Here is a 17,325-nt window from a genome sequence, read left to right as displayed (position 1 = left end):
TTCGGGCAACATCAAGCTAAGGGCCTAGTAAAAAGACGATACTGTAGGGTGTAAATAATCTACCATGCTCTCCTGGTAGATCCATGCTCGTCCAAGCCTTGCAAGAACAGTGGTGAGTGCAAAAGAAATAGAAATCGCTACACCTGCCTCTGCCCTATGCCGTATGCTGGGACTAGATGTGAGAAAGGTAGGTGCTGATTTCATAATTTCATTACTATTAAAGGGAGGAAAAACTCTAGCCAAAAAGCTCTAGAAAAATACATTGCCTTTGATTCACTTCTTAGAAAGCATCTGTTTGTGAAATAATCCAAAGGAACTGGTAAATGTGTGTCAGGTTTTGACTAGAGCAGGTTGACAATTTGTTGTTGAAATGTTCTAGGGGAATGTGTCGATTCCATCAAAACTTTCAAGTGGAAAGCAGGCAGGTAAGCAGGCAGGCTGCCTGGCTTCTTGCTAGCTCACCCACCCTCATGACTTCTTGGCAGGGCTTCTTGGCTTCCCACCTGGCAAGTTGCTGGGGATCCCAGGTTTCTAGGCTCCCCGGGGCGGGGGGGGGGCGGTTGGTAGCCGGCCAGCTCCTCAGGCTCCCATGCAGGCAGCTGGTAAGACACAAAATTCCATTTCAGTTCTTCTGAAATGGATTTTTTGTACCTTTTTCTTCCCATGAAAAATTTCAAGATTTATTTTGTTGTTGTTCCGATTCCAAATGGAAAAAGAAATCCTAGTTTTGAAATTTGTCACAGGAAGGAAAATTCCATTTCTGCACAACTCTAGTTTTGAGGTTAGATGCTTAACAGGCAGTAGCACCCAAAGCCAAAGCTAAAAATGGCACAAGAGATTCAAGTGAAAGTATGTCTAGCCTGGTTTCTATGGGACTCAGCACCTGTTCAGTGAATACATGTATAAAATGCGAGCAATTAATCTTATCTTGCTTTTCTGTTTTATCTGGCTCCACCACAGTGAAAAACATGTGTGAAAGGAATAGCTGTCGTAAAGGAGACTGCCTTATAATGCTAACTCCACCTTATTCTCAGTGCACTTGTAGACATCCCTACAAGCCACCATACTGCAACAAAGGTGAGAACAACATCAGAAAAAAATCCTACATGTTTGTATGTTCAGTAAGTGAGCATATCCTGCACTACCTGCTCACCCCAGAGAGGTGGTGTCTCCAGGCAGAGTGAATCTGGCAGGTTAGTGCTCGGGAAAGCCTATGTTTCCCATTGAATAGTATGTATTACGCATCTGCTCTGTGATGGACCCACCAAGGATGAGTCTGCTGTATCTCCCAGCTAGGGGAGTAAGTCCCTTAGGGGAGTCAGTTACCGCCAGCCAGCTTCTAGCAGAATAATAGTGGTGTTTTATGCTTTAAATGTTGACAGCATCTTCAGCTTGCAAACCAAACCCATGTAAAAATGGAGGCGTCTGTCTGCAGCGGAGGATCAGATCAAAATTCTCCTGCCAGTGTGCTGAACCCTTCAGAGGGAGGTTCTGTGAAATAGGTATGTTGAGATTTGCCTTTTTTTTCCCAAGGGTGGGAAGAAGGTAATTATTAGGCTGCATTTGTCCAAAGCAAGGTCCAAGCCTGCAATCAGATTCAGTAGCGCAGCTCTGAGACCAGGAGCCCAAACACATATCCAGGGTAATCCCAGGCTCAGGAAGGTTTCAGAGGACTTCCTTAACCTATCGTAGGTTCTCTGTTCCATCAAGTGACTAGCGATGGGACGTTCAAGTTTTAGCAACATTAACTCCCCACATTGCTGGTCAGACATAACCAGTTGTTGTAAGGTTTCCCAGGGCTTTTATCTCCCCCCTGTGAACTTTCCTGTACAATCTCCCTTCCTCTTCAAAAAAAAATCTTTCCCAATTTCATCTCTCTGGGACCCCCTTCAGGATGTACCCACATGTTTTGGGGGTTCACCCAGGCCAGAAAGGCATTTGGTCACTGTCTGCCTTGTAACCTTTGAGTGGTTTATGGCTGTGAAGCTTTGGTTCAGAACTCTGACCCCAATAGCCAGAAAGCCAACCACAAGACACATAGGGTTACAAGGCCAATGGTGACCAAACCCCTTACTGGCCTGGGTGAGCCCCAAATGTCACAGAAGGGTTCCCCACTCTGATATTCCCAAAACTGTGCTCCAGCCATTACCCACTTTTAGAAGAGTGTGACTGAATGAGGGTGCAGGGGCACACATTTGTAATGACAGGAGCGCAGGAATCGTAATTTCTCTCTATATGTATATTAAAGGCTTCAGACCAGCTCCACGCACTTGGACAACCTTCTCATGAGCACTCCTCAATGCTATAATTCCTTCATTAACCTTTAACCCTTTCCTCTTGCTGGTGTGTCCATCCTTCTAGCATGATACCAACTCTGTGATCAGGTCTGTCCATCATGCTGGCACCCTCTGCTGTCCATAGTTCAAGTGGCAGGTTGCTACAGGAACGGATTCTGACTAGTTGCTGACTTTGTAATGATGGAAGCTCTCCAACTCTACTTTGCTGAGCTGTTTAGAGCATGAGGTCTCAACTTGGGAGTGGCAAATAGGTTTCAGGGGTTTGCAGTCACTTTCACTTTCCTGAAACTTTTCTCCATTGTAACTAGGTGTCACAGTATTGATATGGTTGAGAATGTGAGTGGCTTAAGATTCAGTTATTCCCACCTCCCTTGTCCAAGACTAAATTTGGTCTGGTGGCTCACAGCACCCAGGGGGAATCATACATCAAGATCTTGCAACAGGAATGAAATTAACCCATGTTGTCCTTGGTGGATGACACATCCGCTGTGCAGGAAATGAGCAACAGGACAGACCTTTTCATATCAGCATTGTCTTCTTGTAGGACCAGAGGACTGTTATGAACAGGATGGCCATGAATACAGAGGAAAAGTGAGTCAAACAAGGTCTGGGGAGACATGCCTTCATTGGAATTCTAACCTGCTCTTGGACGAGAGTTATAATGCATTTATGGAGGATGCTGAGTATTATGGCATCGGTGAACATAACTTCTGCAGGTAATCTATTGAAGCTACATGTGTAGAGGTCTCCTCTCACAAAAAATGTGCAGAACCTCCAATAATTTCAGTGTGAGCATCTCATAAGGAAGTACAGGGAAATCTCCAGGGGATGTAAAGCTGCCATTGCCTGCTCTATGCAACCTGCCTTTGACATAATGACAGTGACAAGGTGGGTGAGGTAAAATCTTTTATTAGACCAACTTCATATGGTGACACACAGACTTTTCTTCAGCGTCTGACATAGTGGACATTCTGGGGAACCCCTCTAAAGAGTTCTGATGCTCCTGTCCTGGAAGAGACCACTCTAATTTGCACTGACCTGGCCCCTAGCTACTCCCAGGGTCAGGAGGGTGGAAAAGTTGCAGACAGTCACCTATGCCACCCATCCCCTCAGGTGTGTTCCTTGTTAAAAATAAAAATAGCTTCTAGGGAAGCTTGGATCCTTACTTGGAGCATTTAGCTGATCTGTTATGCACCCTTAGTCCAATGTTTAACCGGTTCTCACTCTGATTGGTGGATGTTGGAATCTGTTCCCTTCAGGAATCCAGACGGTGATGTAAAACCTTGGTGCTTCATCAAAAGAGATAACAAGGTGAAATGGGACTCCTGTGACGCTTCGCCCTGCTCAGCAACAGGTAGAGTGGAGAATAACACTGACCCTGCTCAGTGAGACTCAGAGGTGTTAAGGGCTTTCTCTTTGCCCTTCCCCAGGTTCTTGTCACGCAGACAGAAGACCAGAAGTCCGAAGTGCAGACAATGCGATGATTACTGGGGAAATCAAGCAAACATATAAATAGCTCTGTATGCCACAGAGCCTTTCCCGTGTCCCCCTCCCCTTTCTTAGCAGGCATAATTATATCTGAAGTGCACACCCTTGATCCTTCCTTATAATTTGTCATGTTCTGTTTTGGAGGGTCTTGGGGCTTCAGAACCACCTCTTCTGTATCCCATGGGGGGGAGTAAAGAGTGAGGTTGTGCTTCAGTCAGGGTCAGACATTTCTTTTTGACTTTTAGTGTTTCTTATACCTCCCCCCACCCACCCCCCTCGCCTCTCCTGACTGGTTGCTTGACCTTATCTCAGGCGAACAATTGCATCAGAACAGTCCTTCAAGTGTGCGCTCATATATTAAATTCCCACTCTACCCAACACTTTAATTCTATTTCTTAGCTCTTTTTTAGCCCATCTGCTTGTGGGCAGATGTAACACACCGTGTTTTTGTTCTTTGTTCACACACATTTACTAAGAATATAAAAATATCGAAAGTCAAATGGGCGAACGAGACCCAAAATTCTGTCTCAGGCAAAACTTGCTCCTAAGCTTCCAAGAAGCTCTGACAGGCAATCACCACTGCTGAACAGTGCTGTAGATGATCCTCCAAGTGGCTTCTACAGTACGTCTGGCAGGATTTCCAATGTTGCTCCCAGACCCAGGTCTCCCCTGTAGTGCGTCATAACACTTCCAGTCCTATAACTGTGCCAGACATTCCCAACATGTATTGCCTTGTCCATGCCTGAGATTTATGATCATTATGGCAAGTTCAGTCTATGCCTGTAGCAAGTTCAGTCTTATGTCTCCCCTGCAGAAAAGACTCCAGTGACTACAGTTGCCCCAGCTGTTCTTCCTATAGTGGGTAAGACATTCAATGTGTGTGGGCAGCCAGAGGCTGAGAGAATGCTCAAAAGGATTTACGGTGGGGCCAAGACCATGTCTGGCAAACATCCCTGGATGGCATCTCTACAGAGCAAGCGTTCATTGGGGCCCCCTATGCCAAAAGGACACTTCTGTGGAGGAGCTCTGATTAAACCATGCTGGGTTCTCACTGCTGGACACTGCATTCAGTAAGTGCATTACCTGCGTCCTGTTAAGCATGAAAAAAATCACATAGTAGGTATTTGGCTGAAATATATCTACTGGAAACCGTTGCTAACAAAATGCCAGATTGAATTTTTTTGTTGGAAAATGTCAATGTCAGCAACATTTTCTGATTAAGCAGCAAAGAGTCCTGGGGCACCTTATAGACTAACAAACGTATTGGAGCATGAGCTTTCGTGGGTGAATAACCACTTCAACTGATTAGTGTTTTTTAATGGGAAAATTCCAGACAAAGCATTTCAATTAAAATTGTCAACAATTTTCATTTTGATATTTTAGTGAATGTTTTTCTGAGCTTTCCATTCCATTAAAATGCTTGATATTTTGATTTTTTTTTTCTGTTCTGTTTCAGGATAGAAAAAAAAAGTAAAAATATCAGAATTTCCTGCAGGATGGGATTTCTGTGTTCTGAACAATTCTAATAGCATTATAGAAATATATGGTGTTGTAGCCATATGAGTCCCCATTAGAGAGACAAGGTGGGTGAGGTAATATCTTTTATTTGACCAACTTCTGTTGGTGAGAGAGACACGCTTCTGGGCTTATACAGAGCTCTTCTTTAGGTCTTGGAAATGTATTCAGAGTGTCACAGATAAATACAAGGTGAAACAGATTGTTCAGCATAAGTAGTTAACACATGTTTCAAGGGACCATTCGAGGTAATGTAGCCCGTTAACACCCCTCCAGTCATAGAGAGGAAGGGAAGTGGGCAGGAGAAAGACAACTGCGGGGGGGGGGGGTTGTTAATGGGTTATAGATTGTTATAACAACTCCTTATAGAAATGCTGAGTATGTTTCCCACACCTGAAAAAGAGCTGTCTGTAAACTCAAAAGCTTGTCTTTCTCACCAACAGAAGTTGGTCCAATAAAAGATATTACCTCACCCACCTTGCCTCTCTCATTGAAAGATGGAATCAGATCCCCAGCTAGTGCAAATCAGCATTAACTTCAATGGAGGGACACCACTTTGTCAGCTGAAAGTAAAATCCTAAGAAGTTACTTAGGACTCGTATTGGGGGTTGCCAGGGAATGAAGAATGAGACGGTAAAGGAATGTTGTTACCAGATAGTTATAAAATCACAGAAAATTTAGATAAAAAACACCTATTAAATCATCCAGTCCACTTCCCTGCCACTGAATGAGTGTCCCAGACGCTCATTAAAACACATGTTGTCCTTTTCACATCTTTGCTGCAGTTGCTCAAAGAGGATCTGACTTCTGCTTCCACTCAAACCCTAGTTAAGTTGAAACAAGGTTATACCATGTGTACAGTACCCTACAGAAGGGGCTGTGAAGTGAGAGAGAAGGGAAGAGAGCGGATATTTCTACATGGAATGTAGGGAACTCCACTTCTAGAGCCAGTACATAAATCGAACTTCTTCTCAAATTGGATTAAAGTTCAGAGGAGTGAGTTTCTGCTTGATTTAGCTCTGGTTGGTATTTTTATTAAGATCACATGCTAGCAAGTAGCTGTATACAGGAGGTTAAAAGGATATTATAAAAACATGTACTGGGTGTCCCCCCAAAAGGTGTTACCTATGAAATGCTCTCCTCCCTCCTCTTACTCCTATGTAGTGTAGATAAGGCAGTTGGCTGATGTGTTGGTGTTTTTATCACACCTTGCTGTAGGACTGATTCAAGCCTTCAGTTAATGCCTTGGGGAAATGTTATCAGTGGCTGAAGGGGTCCCTTCTCTGAGGGTTTTCAGCATCTGCTGGAGGAAAAGAGGAGGAATCTAGCAAAGCTTTCTGGTGGTTGAAAGGAAAGTCCTCTGAAGATCTGGGGTTGGGGGTCAACCACATAACATGTGACACCACCTGCCATGGCATAAGGAAGAAAGCAGTGAGAGCTCTAGAACAGCATTCTGTGAATTTTGCCTCCTGTTGCTAAACACCAATTAGCCTCTGCCTGGAATACTAGAGTTCATTTTTGGAGGAGCTTATGCCTCGCAGGTGTGTAGAAATCTCTAGGTAGGGAACGTTTGGAGATGACTTGCTCAGCATTCTGACTGCCTGCAGGCTAAGCAGGCCTGCTGGTGGGGTTGGGGGGCAAAGTGGGCAATTGCCCAGGGGCCCTAGCGATTTAAAAGGGACTGGCCCTTGGTCCTTTTAAATCACCCAGGTAGACCGCAGGACTCCTAGGCGCATGTGACCACTCTGGGCCCCCCGGGCCAGTGCAGTTGGCCAGCACAGTCGGTCCCAGAAGTGATAGATTTGTCATTTCCACCCTGGGCCCCACCCCCCTTTAGCATTGCTGTCAGTGGGCCTGATTCTAAGCACCAGAGCTAAAAAGTTCAGCAGGGGATTTGCTTTATTTATTTTTTTCTTCTTAGATTTCAAGCAGACAACCTGCAAGTGTTCCTTGGAAAGCAAGACCTGGAAAGGACAGAGTACTATGAACAAAAATTTGATGTGGAGAAGATAATTCGTCATGGACATTACAAAGAAAGGGACGATATTCCATTCAATGATATCGGTAAGCTCCCACAGTGTTGCAACACGCGTGGCAAAGTCTTTGACGAGGCATTGTTGGATGGACCTTTTCACTGATGAAAAGTGAGGTGTGGTTTCTATGGACTGTTCCTCTCTATGGGGCTGATCCTGCTCTCACTGAAATCAACAGCAAAACTCCTGACTTCAATAGTGCAAGGACAGGTTCTGGATAAGATGAAGCCCGTGTGTGATTATGTACAGTATAGACATTCTAGATTTTCAGGATGGTTACATAAGCAAGTAGGTACAGAGTAGAATAGGGCAGCATCCAGCAACAGGTACAAATAGTAGATTCATAGACTCTAGGACTGGAAGGGACCTCGAGAGGTCATCGAGTCCAGTCCCCTGCCTCTGCCGTTATGGCATTTGCACAGTGCACATGTGTACATTATAGACTGATAAAGTTGAAAGAGGATTAAAATTAATCAAGGTATTCTTTGTTACCCTGTGTACAGCTTTGCTTAAGCTGAAGCCAGTTGATGGCCATTGTGCTCTAGAAACGAAGTACGTAAAAACTGTGTGTTTGCCCAATGCTCCATTTCCTGATGGAACTGAATGCTACATCTCAGGATGGGGAGTTACTGAAACAGGTAAGCTATTTGATGGTTGGCTGATCTCAGTTATATCCATGTTGGCATAGAGTAACTCTCTCTCAGCAGAGTTGCTCTGCAATTCCCTGGATCAGAATCTAGACCCTCATACTTAAAATTCAGATTAAGCAAAGAAATTTAACCAAAAACTAAGCATGTGTTAAACTGCCTAGGTAAAATAAGTATTGACTTGAACCTTTATCCAGTATCCAAACCTTTCTGGGAAACCTGAAACAATTTATTAACCTTTTTCTTTGCCACCTGACACAACGCTTCTTGGCTTCATTCAGAGCCAGAAATAGAAGCAACAAGGTACTGTGAATGAGGTGATGCTTTACTTACAGTATTTCCAGACAGGATCAGGTACGGGAACTCTTGCAAGTTTTCTGCACCCGTTAAACTTTTGATAAGCAGCATCTGGATTTGTTTGATGCTTCTACAAATCAAACATCCAAATCATTTCAAGTTCAAGCAATTCTACCCAAAACTTTTCTGCAGCCGGTAACACTGAGTCAGAATTATGCTTAAAAAAAAAAGATAATGGCAATTTTCTGAAAAATGTATTTTCTCATGTTCTGATTGATGTGTTGCTGTAAAGTAACAGAAGGCCAATGTTTCATTCAGGGTGTGTTAGGTGTCTTAGTACTTTGCAACTGATAGTCTGATATGACACATAGGGCCAAATTCTGTTGATGTAACTCCCATTGAAGTCAACAATAGCAAATCGTGCCCATTTGTTCAGAATGCACCAATAGAATGTAATGGGTCATTTAAAAAAATCTAAATTGAAGAGTTCTTCTGATTTTTTTATTTAGAACACCAATAAGTGTTCCAATTGGCTCCCTTTCTCTGAAATCTCTGAACACAGCTACTATTAGCGTTTCAGGAAATCACTGAGACAGTGAAATGTTTCCTGTAACTTTGGAGCAAACCCAAACTTATAAACCACATAAAGTACCCTTAAGTAGCTTCAGATGTAGTGCTTTGAATCAGCGGCTATCACCTTTCAAGATATATGTCTTTAGAGTCCCATTAATTATCTCCTTTAAATATTGTATGATTTTTACCTTCTTTGTCTTTCTCACTATTTTGTGCGTCGAAAAATATATAGTGGCTTGATTTTCAGAAGTGCTGAGCAACTAGAAATCTGATTGAAGTCAATGGAGGCCGCAGGTAATCAGCACCTTTGAAAATCAGGCCATTGAATGCCACTAGCAAACGTGTAGATGCAATGACCAAATCCTGTAGAACCTCCTCTTCCTCTAGTCAGGCAAATCTCCCAATGCCTTTAATGTTCTGAGTGAAGTTCCCAGGCACGGGCTTTAACTAAATTTGTATAATTTCAGACAGACCCCCTCACTCCATCCAAATTACAAACAAACTCATAGATTAAAAACATAACATGAAGTGGGGAAAGGGAAGGTGACTTTCCACATTTTCCTGGCATACATCTTGTAGGTGAAGGATCTCGTCAGCTGTTAGATGCCAGAGTAAAGCTGATCTCCAAGACGCGGTGCAATGCACGGTGCGCATATGATAACAAACTGGATGAAAGCATGCTTTGTGCAGGAAATCTGCAGGCACCAGGAATTGATACTTGTCAGGTCGGTTGCTTTTTCTGTATTTGAACATTAATTTCTCTTTAAAAAAAATCATGTAAATAGTCAGGCTGTGCAGAGTAATGCCTCTGGCAGGATACTACATATGTATCTGTTTCTCCCATCAACACATTAAAACAGCCTTCTTCTTTCTTCAGTGTGATTTGAGAGACATATTCCTACAATTAATGTCCTCACTATCAATGACAAAGATGGTTTAGAGGTTCCATTGGAAAAGTTCCAAAGTTCAGATGTTTACCCAGAACTCTTCTTAATGCATAAACCGTCTAATCTTTTTTTTTTCTCTCGCTCTTCTCAAATCTGTCAGATTCTTCTTTGTCATGAGCACCAGCCCCCCCCCAACTTGATCTTCCTCATCAGATCTCACATGCATGGGGGAAGTTAGGATTGATTTACTCTGTTACTCTGGTGTAAATCCAAAGCCACTCCGGAGTTGAACTATTGTAACACAGCAAAACCTGGCTCAATATGCCTTTGGGGTTTTTCCATAAACCTTTAAATGAAAATAACAAAACTAAAGATGGGCCCACCTCCCTTTTACAGACATTTTGATACACAAGCTGAATCTGCCCGTATAGTTATGAATCAAGATTATGACCAGAATGCCAAATGAATTCCATTCATGGCTCTGGAAATATCATGTGAACTTGTGAGATTTCTGCTAGTTTGAGCCAGAACTTCACAAGAACAGTTTGAGTTTTCACTGTCATTTTACCGGAATCCAGATCGGTGTCCTAAACCTAATCAGGATCTAACCGGAACCTCCTTAGCACATCTGTATAAAAAAAATCATTCAAAACCTCAAAAGCTTGTGCTTGAGAGAGAAATTTTGTTGCTGTGCAACATTTTGCTTTATTTTAGAATGCAAAGAATGGCTTTTTTTTTCTTCTCTCCTCAGGGAGATTCTGGGGGTCCTCTAACCTGTGTACAAAATGGCTCCTATTATGTCTACGGAATTGTGAGCTGGGGCGAACAGTGTGGTTTAAAAGATAAACCAGGAGTTTATACCCAAGTGACAAGATTCCTCAATTGGATTAAATCAAAAATTCAGCAGGAGTCCAGTTCACACGAGTAAGCGACACTTTCTGGAAAGGCAAATGGTAAACCTGAGAAATTTAATTTTCTTTATTCCATCCTCCTCCAACATTATTGATGGCACTGTGACCATGACAACATATCCAAGATGGTGGTGGCTATAGAGAAAATAGCAATAGCTGCAGCTTCAGACCTCATGCATCAACACAAATTTCAATCTCTGGTGAACAGTACCAATGTATGTATGTAAGATTTAGCTGAAAACTGAAACTCCCATAGGTTCTTTTAATGTCTTTTCAGTGACTTAAAGGGTCTGATCCAAAGTCTGCTGAAGTCTTTTGTGGCTCAGATATAAGGAACGAGAGCTGCTCTGCTTTGCCCAAAATCAACTGGACAGTCAATTTCTTATTTTCTTCTGAGATTTTTGTCTTGTAAAACACTTAGCCATGTGAAGCTGTTCACATGCAGAAGTATTCCCAATGACGTCACTGGTACTATGCACATGCATAAAGTTATTCACGTACATATGTTTGCAGGCTCGGCCCAATTTGTGTATCTCTGTCTGTCAGCAAAAGGATGTAAAATATATATATTTTTTTTATAGAATATCAGGGTTGGAGGGGACTCAGGATGTCATCTAGTCCAACCCCCTGTTCAAAGCAAGACCAATCCCCAGACAGATCTTTACCCCAGTTCCCTCAAAGGATTGAACTCCCAACCCTGGCTTTAGCAGGCCAATGTGCAAACCACTGAGCTATCCTTCCCCCCTTCTATAATGTAAATCTAAATTATTTCAGAATAATTTTGAAAATGTTGATTTTTTTTTTGTTTTTTCCCCACTTTTCTTTGTATCTGATGATAGCTGAATTATTTACTAAACCTAGATTATAATGTCTTAATTGTTAGACATAAACCTGGAATTTCATTTTACAGATAGAATTGCATATTTTTGTTCAGTTACTCTGCAGTCTTTGAGGAAAATTTGGAAAATATGGGATTGATGTTAATTCTGAGATGGAAGCATGCCCACTGGTTTATGTGAAGAGTTGGTCTACAAAGTGTAACAATGTCTCTCTCATTTGGGTATTTTTGGCTTTTATGGTTGATTATAAACCAGTGGTTCTCAAAGTTTTGTACTGGTGACCCCTTTCACATCGCAAGCCTGTGTGTGTGAGACCCTTCCCCCCCTTATAAATTTAAAACACTTTAACATATTTAACACCATTATAAATGCTGGAAGCTGACAGCTCACGCCCCCCCCATGTAATAACCTTGTGATCCCCTGAGGGATCCCAACCCCCAGTTTGAGAACCCCCATTTTAAACCTCATGCCATTGGGATGTTTTATAAACAGCCCCCATAATCCATCAAAAGCTATTTCCATTGCAATAATTTCTAACCACCCTCTTCACAATTAGTACCTGAGTCTTCTCCTGATCTCTGTCAATCAGGGATAACTCCTCTGAAGTCCCTTAAAGAATATGACCCAATTAATCAATGCTAATTTAGCTTCCATCAGCCCTTGCCTTGTGCATATTCACCTGCCAAGAGATTTAAAGCATTATCTTGTGTCCTTTAATGTCAAGGTGCCAACAAACCAGGAACCAATTCTAAAATATCTAAAGGCATCATTTATGGAAACAAGTGCATCGGATTTATTCAATACAAATCAGGGCCTAGTCATCTTTAGTACAAAGCTGAGCCTGCCAGTCATCTAGTACGAATTTCATTGACAGCCATAAATAAATACCATACTTTGTATTACCTACAATTATAAACCACTTGTCTTAAAGTATCCACACAAAAATATAAAGATCAATATTAAATTGCAGGGTCTGTGTGGTGGTTGTTTTTTTTTTTTAAAGAAACTGAAATACACCAAAACAGTTCTTAGATGCCATCTACTGTGCTCCTTAGTCAGGAAAGCTACAGGACAAGCTCAAAAAGCTAAATGTTTTCATGTAAGCTGCGGTGCTGCCTCATCTGTCTTTATTCATTTCTTAAACAGCTGCATTTTCCTGCGCTTGACTTGCAGAATTTCTGAAGCATCAGGGTTGACGCTGACCTGCTGGGATCCTCCTGCCTCTGCCCGCTCCTGCAAAACCAAACCAACTAAGTTGTGGGAAAGAACCAACATAAAAGGAGTGTTTTATTATCCGGTCACAGCTGAATTTAAAAAAAATCCATCTGGCACAAAAATGAGCAAAATAAGGATTATTACTGCACTTAGGCCAAACTCCTGCCCTTAGCTATGTGAAAATAGCTAACACAGTTGTGTGGCTGAGGGCAGAAGTTTGCTACTGGGTCCCCATTTCTAATTTACACCCTAAATAAGGAGCAAGCAATCGAGAGCGATGAGGAGGTGTCTCTGTGAAGGGCAGCTGAGTCCTATGTGTGAGACTCAAGCTGTCTTATTCAAGTAATAGATTTATAATTATTCCCCCCCATCACTTTGCAGATGGGGAGTATACAATGTGTGTCTTATATTTCTCTTGGGCTGGTCTTGTTGAGAAAGATAAACTTTAAAAGAAACAAAAAATGAAAAGGTAATGCTGCTATTTTACTGGAGCATAATATTTAACAGTATCTGGGACACTACCAGGGTCGTATGCTCCTCTGCCGTGCAGTGGTGTGAGGGAAGTAACAAATTCGGGGTGAAATCTGAGAATAGGGAGAGAGGAAATGCTGGAGAATCTCCACCCTCCCACTCCATGCGTTAGGGGCTTTAATCCCCTGCTCCCACTATAGCTGCAGAGTTCTGCATGCTCCCCCCACATCCAAGTAGATCTCTAAACAGAAATCATCCTGCAGTTACTGCCATAACACTGCCACAAGCCCACCCAAAGGGGCTTTCAACCTGGCTGTCAGAGGGGATTCAATGGCAGAATTGTTCCTAAAGGCACCTTACTGAAATTAGGGAAAGGGAAGACCAGGGGAGCCATGCAAGGACTTAGAGGCCCCTGCTCTCCATGAGTACCAAGATCCCTGTGGACCAAAAGCAATCCACAGGACAAAACCCTCTGTGCGTTCCACAGGGGAGCCAAATCCTCTCCACCCTATGGAGTTTCCTAGCCCCTCCCTGGAGGCTGACCTTCATGGAGAGTGACCCTAGATTAGGGTTGAGGCACAGTGGTAGAGTTGTGTGGGGAAAGCATGAACAGACACTGCCCTTGTTCTGTGGCTAAATAACGGGGAGACCGCAGTCTCCAGGGTCTCCATCTGGTCACTTTCACAAGTGCTCAATGGGATGATTGCTCAGATCCTGTCTAGGGGGCTGTGTTGTGTCAGAGGTTTTGTGAGAAGTGCGGTTTATTCCACTTACCACTCCGTGTTCATATTGACCATAAGTACCCCCAGGTGCCATTCCCTGAGCATATGCCAACTCCGCAGCTCTTCTTGCCATTTCCACTTTATAAGAGCCTGGAGGAGTCCAGCCAATGCCTTTGATCCAGTTCAAGTCAGACTTGTATTTGACCTGGAAAAATGCAATAGACACCACTGGGTATTATCAGGCGTGGCTCTAGTTAGACCACACATATTAAACGTTAGACAGGACACATGCCAGGTCCTACAGGATCAAGACTCAAACAGCTATTTATTCTTAGAAAACAGATGCTCCTTTTTTTTTTTTTTAACAATAGGATTTTTATAATAATCAAGACTAGTAAGCAAAGAAGGGTCTACAAGGATCACCAAAAGTAGCTGATAGCACCTGGAGTGAGTGCTGTAGACACAGCCGATAGAGCAAATATACTTACATCACTCTGGAGTTTGTAGGCCTGTTTTGCATGCTTCAGATTCAGCTGCTCAGGATCACAAGTGTACTGGGGCAGGGGCTGTTTGTAGTTTACATTGCTGACTAGCTGCTGGCTCTTCTTAGCATGGATGAATCTGGCCTGATTAATGTGACTCGTGAACTGTGTCCTGTTTTGGGCAAACTCCTTCTTGTATTGGTTGTTGCTCTGGAGTTTTCCCACCCTGATGAAGTGCCTCATTTGGGGATCGTCATTCACATTACGGAATCCGATCTGTTGGCCTTTATCTCTCAGGAAGGCTTCTTTGTACCTGAACTGCAGGGCATTGGAGAACGAAATCTCATTTGTACATTATCATACAACTGCCTTATTAACTGAATTCCCACCCCTCCCATCAATAGCTCTCTCTTCAGCAGGCACAGGATCCTTTCTGTGCACTTAAACCAAGAGGAGTCTGAGCCATGTGTGTGTATACTTTTTTGTAAAAAAGCCATTATTTATAGTACAACTATGTAACCACAGTACAATAAACTCTTTGGTAATTGTTAAAGAAACAGGAAAAAATGTATGAAGCCACCACCCCTGCCAATGTAGGACCATTTCTTGGAGAGCTGTCTACTTTTTGCCTTGAGCTGGCTAGTCCATTTATAAATGACTCAAGCAATGCAGTTTCTGTCACTGCAATTTCTTTGCCTATGTGTTCACAGGGTGACCCAATATCTTGTGCGTTCACACTCAGTCTAATAAGTGACCTAGGTAAGCCCACTATTTTGACTAATCAAAACCTTGTACCCAATTTACAGTGCTATATCATCAGAACCTACCCCCCATGACTAGGTCCTTCAAAAATACCCCTGTCAAGTACTGTATATTATGAAATGGCGTTCCTAGTGGAAAACTTAATTCTGCACAAACATCTAGTTTGACTACATAACCACCTCACTCAAACTGGCCTCCAAGACCCACTTTTTATGTCAGGGTTTAATGGCTTTGTAGGAGTGTATTTTGTAAACTGAACACTTCTTACATCACTGGCAATTTCTCTTGAAGCTTTAGCTGTCTGGAATGGGATGGCATCCAACCTAAAATCATAGCCAGCTGCCCTTGTCTGTTCCCAAGCTGTTTTATACATTTTCTGTGTTAAAAAGAAGAGGAGAAAACAGTCTATTAAATCCATTTTTGTGGCTGCAGTAATACATGTTTTATTCTAAAGGATTCATTGTCATGATGAATCTGGACAGCAATCTCCAGAGATTTGGGATCAGATTCTATAGCACTTCAGTTTCTTTCCTATTAAACATAATGATGAAATCTCTCATATCAAAATACAACCATCAGGATTTCTTTTTACATTTTCACATGGAGTGGTTTTGATTGTATTGAGTTTCTATTAGTGACTTTGATGCATCAGCCACATCAATATTGCATCGATATTGCCCTTATTCTGTCTTTTGATGCATCCACTTGTAGTGCCTTGGGTTTTGTGTCTTCAGAATTTCACTACCAGAGTTTCAGTAACCAGTCATTTCAAGCTTTTCTAACGTGCTCTGTTTCAGTCCCATGTTACATGTGGTTTCGTTAACTTATCTGGAATAACATCTGCCCGTAACACATTGGATATGACTTTGAGGCTATGAAATGCATTCTCAAAGTGAAAGTGCTCTAGTTCTGGTTCTTTTCCAAGTAGTGGTATTTATACAATAGCTTTCAGAGTGGATAGGATGCAGTGTCAAATCCTATGCGCTGGCTACATAAATTGCTGTATCTGATTTTTTTTTAAGTCTCAGCGCACACTTCTATTTTTTCCCTTTCTAATTTTATTCACCTGCACCCTCTGAGACCAGGGCCGCCCGGGGGGGAGGTGGGCAAGAGGGGCAATTTGTCCCAGGCCCCGGGTCCCGCCGGGGCCCCCACGAGAGTTTTTTGGGGCCCCTGGAGCGGGGTCCTTCACTCGCTCTGGGGGGCTCGGAAAACTCTTGTGGGGCCCAGAGCGTCTTCCGCTCCCAGTCTTCGCTGGCTGGGGGTCCTTCCGCTCCGGGGCGGAAGGACCCCCCGCCAGTGAATTACCGCCAAAGTGGGACCCACCGCCGAAATACAGCCCAGTCTTCGGCAGTAATTCGGCGGTGGGAGGCCCTTCCGTTCCAGGACCCGCAGCCAAAATGCCCCGAAGACCCGCGGCGGGGGCGCCCCGCAGCCAAATAACCGCTGAAGACCGGGCTGCACTTCAGTGGCGGGTCCTGCTTCAGCGTCAGGGGGTCCCTGCCGTGGGTCTTCGGGGCACTTCGGTGGCAGGTCCTGGAATGAAAGGGGCACCGCGCTGCCGAATTACCGCCGAAGCAGGGGCCCCCCGCCGCCGAAGACCCCAGACCCCCGGAATCCTCTGGGCGGCCCTGTCTAAGACTGCAGTCTAGTTTTTCTGGTGTATGTTTTACATCTGAGCACGTCACCAATATATATTTCAAGTTCTAAAATACATTAACCTATTTTTTATGTTTTGCAAGTGAAAGTGGTGGTTGTGCAAGACAGCAGACTGAGCCAGCGGACGTTCTGAACAGTTACAGGATGGGAGGTGCCAGTGCAAGACCCACTAATGTGCCCTAGTTCTGGTTCAGTCTCCAGACTCAATCTGCCCCTTGCTTCCAACCAGGAAGTGGAAATTGGGACTGTTGTTTTTCACATGCGGACACCTACGATTGGACTGAGGCAACTCTGTAGCCTTCAGATGGCATGCAACTTTTGATCATTATTTGCATGGGCTTTATAAAACTACCTGCTCCAATGTGCTGAAATGTGAATCCAATGATCTTTAGTCTCTCTCCGACAATGACATTTGCCCAGATTCTCAACTTGTACCCACAATTCCCTCTACATTTAGTAACTGCTGGGTGCAGGCTGTATGCTACATCACAGTCATTTCCTGTCTGGCTTTTTTTTTTTTAATGTAA

The 17,325-nt window shown here is 43.2% G+C and overlaps 2 protein-coding genes across 6 annotated transcripts in view; one reads left to right on the top strand and one right to left on the bottom strand.

Moving 5' to 3' along the window:
• The window catches only part of HABP2 (hyaluronan binding protein 2), a 43,263-nt gene extending 32,598 nt beyond the window's left edge, over nt 1–10,665 (top strand). The window contains exons 4-13 of the mRNA XM_050960697.1: nt 80–187; nt 961–1,077; nt 1,383–1,502; nt 2,842–3,013; nt 3,557–3,651; nt 4,600–4,855; nt 7,222–7,364; nt 7,837–7,971; nt 9,430–9,575; nt 10,489–10,665. Coding sequence (XP_050816654.1) covers nt 80–187; nt 961–1,077; nt 1,383–1,502; nt 2,842–3,013; nt 3,557–3,651; nt 4,600–4,855; nt 7,222–7,364; nt 7,837–7,971; nt 9,430–9,575; nt 10,489–10,665 — 1,469 coding nt within the window. The remainder of the gene's footprint in view (nt 1–79; nt 188–960; nt 1,078–1,382; nt 1,503–2,841; nt 3,014–3,556; nt 3,652–4,599; nt 4,856–7,221; nt 7,365–7,836; nt 7,972–9,429; nt 9,576–10,488) is intronic.
• A 1,591-nt stretch (nt 10,666–12,256) lies between these two features.
• Nucleotides 12,257–17,325, bottom strand: part of NRAP (nebulin related anchoring protein) — a 62,165-nt gene continuing 57,096 nt past the window's right edge. For all 5 annotated transcript variants that reach the window (XM_050958919.1, XM_050958923.1, XM_050958920.1 and 2 more), the window contains 4 exons: nt 15,408–15,515; nt 14,384–14,695; nt 13,948–14,100; nt 12,257–12,720 (listed from right to left, as the gene is read on the bottom strand). In XM_050958919.1, the coding sequence (XP_050814876.1) occupies nt 12,619–12,720; nt 13,948–14,100; nt 14,384–14,695; nt 15,408–15,515 (675 nt within the window). In that variant the 3' untranslated portion in view covers nt 12,257–12,618. The remainder of the gene's footprint in view (nt 12,721–13,947; nt 14,101–14,383; nt 14,696–15,407; nt 15,516–17,325) is intronic.

Source organism: Gopherus flavomarginatus, chromosome 6, assembly GCF_025201925.1.
Source record: "Gopherus flavomarginatus isolate rGopFla2 chromosome 6, rGopFla2.mat.asm, whole genome shotgun sequence".
NCBI classification, from domain to species: domain Eukaryota; kingdom Metazoa; phylum Chordata; order Testudines; family Testudinidae; genus Gopherus; species Gopherus flavomarginatus.
The sequence above is the reverse complement of the archived record's forward strand: the minus strand, read 5'-3'. Positions and strand labels throughout refer to the sequence as shown.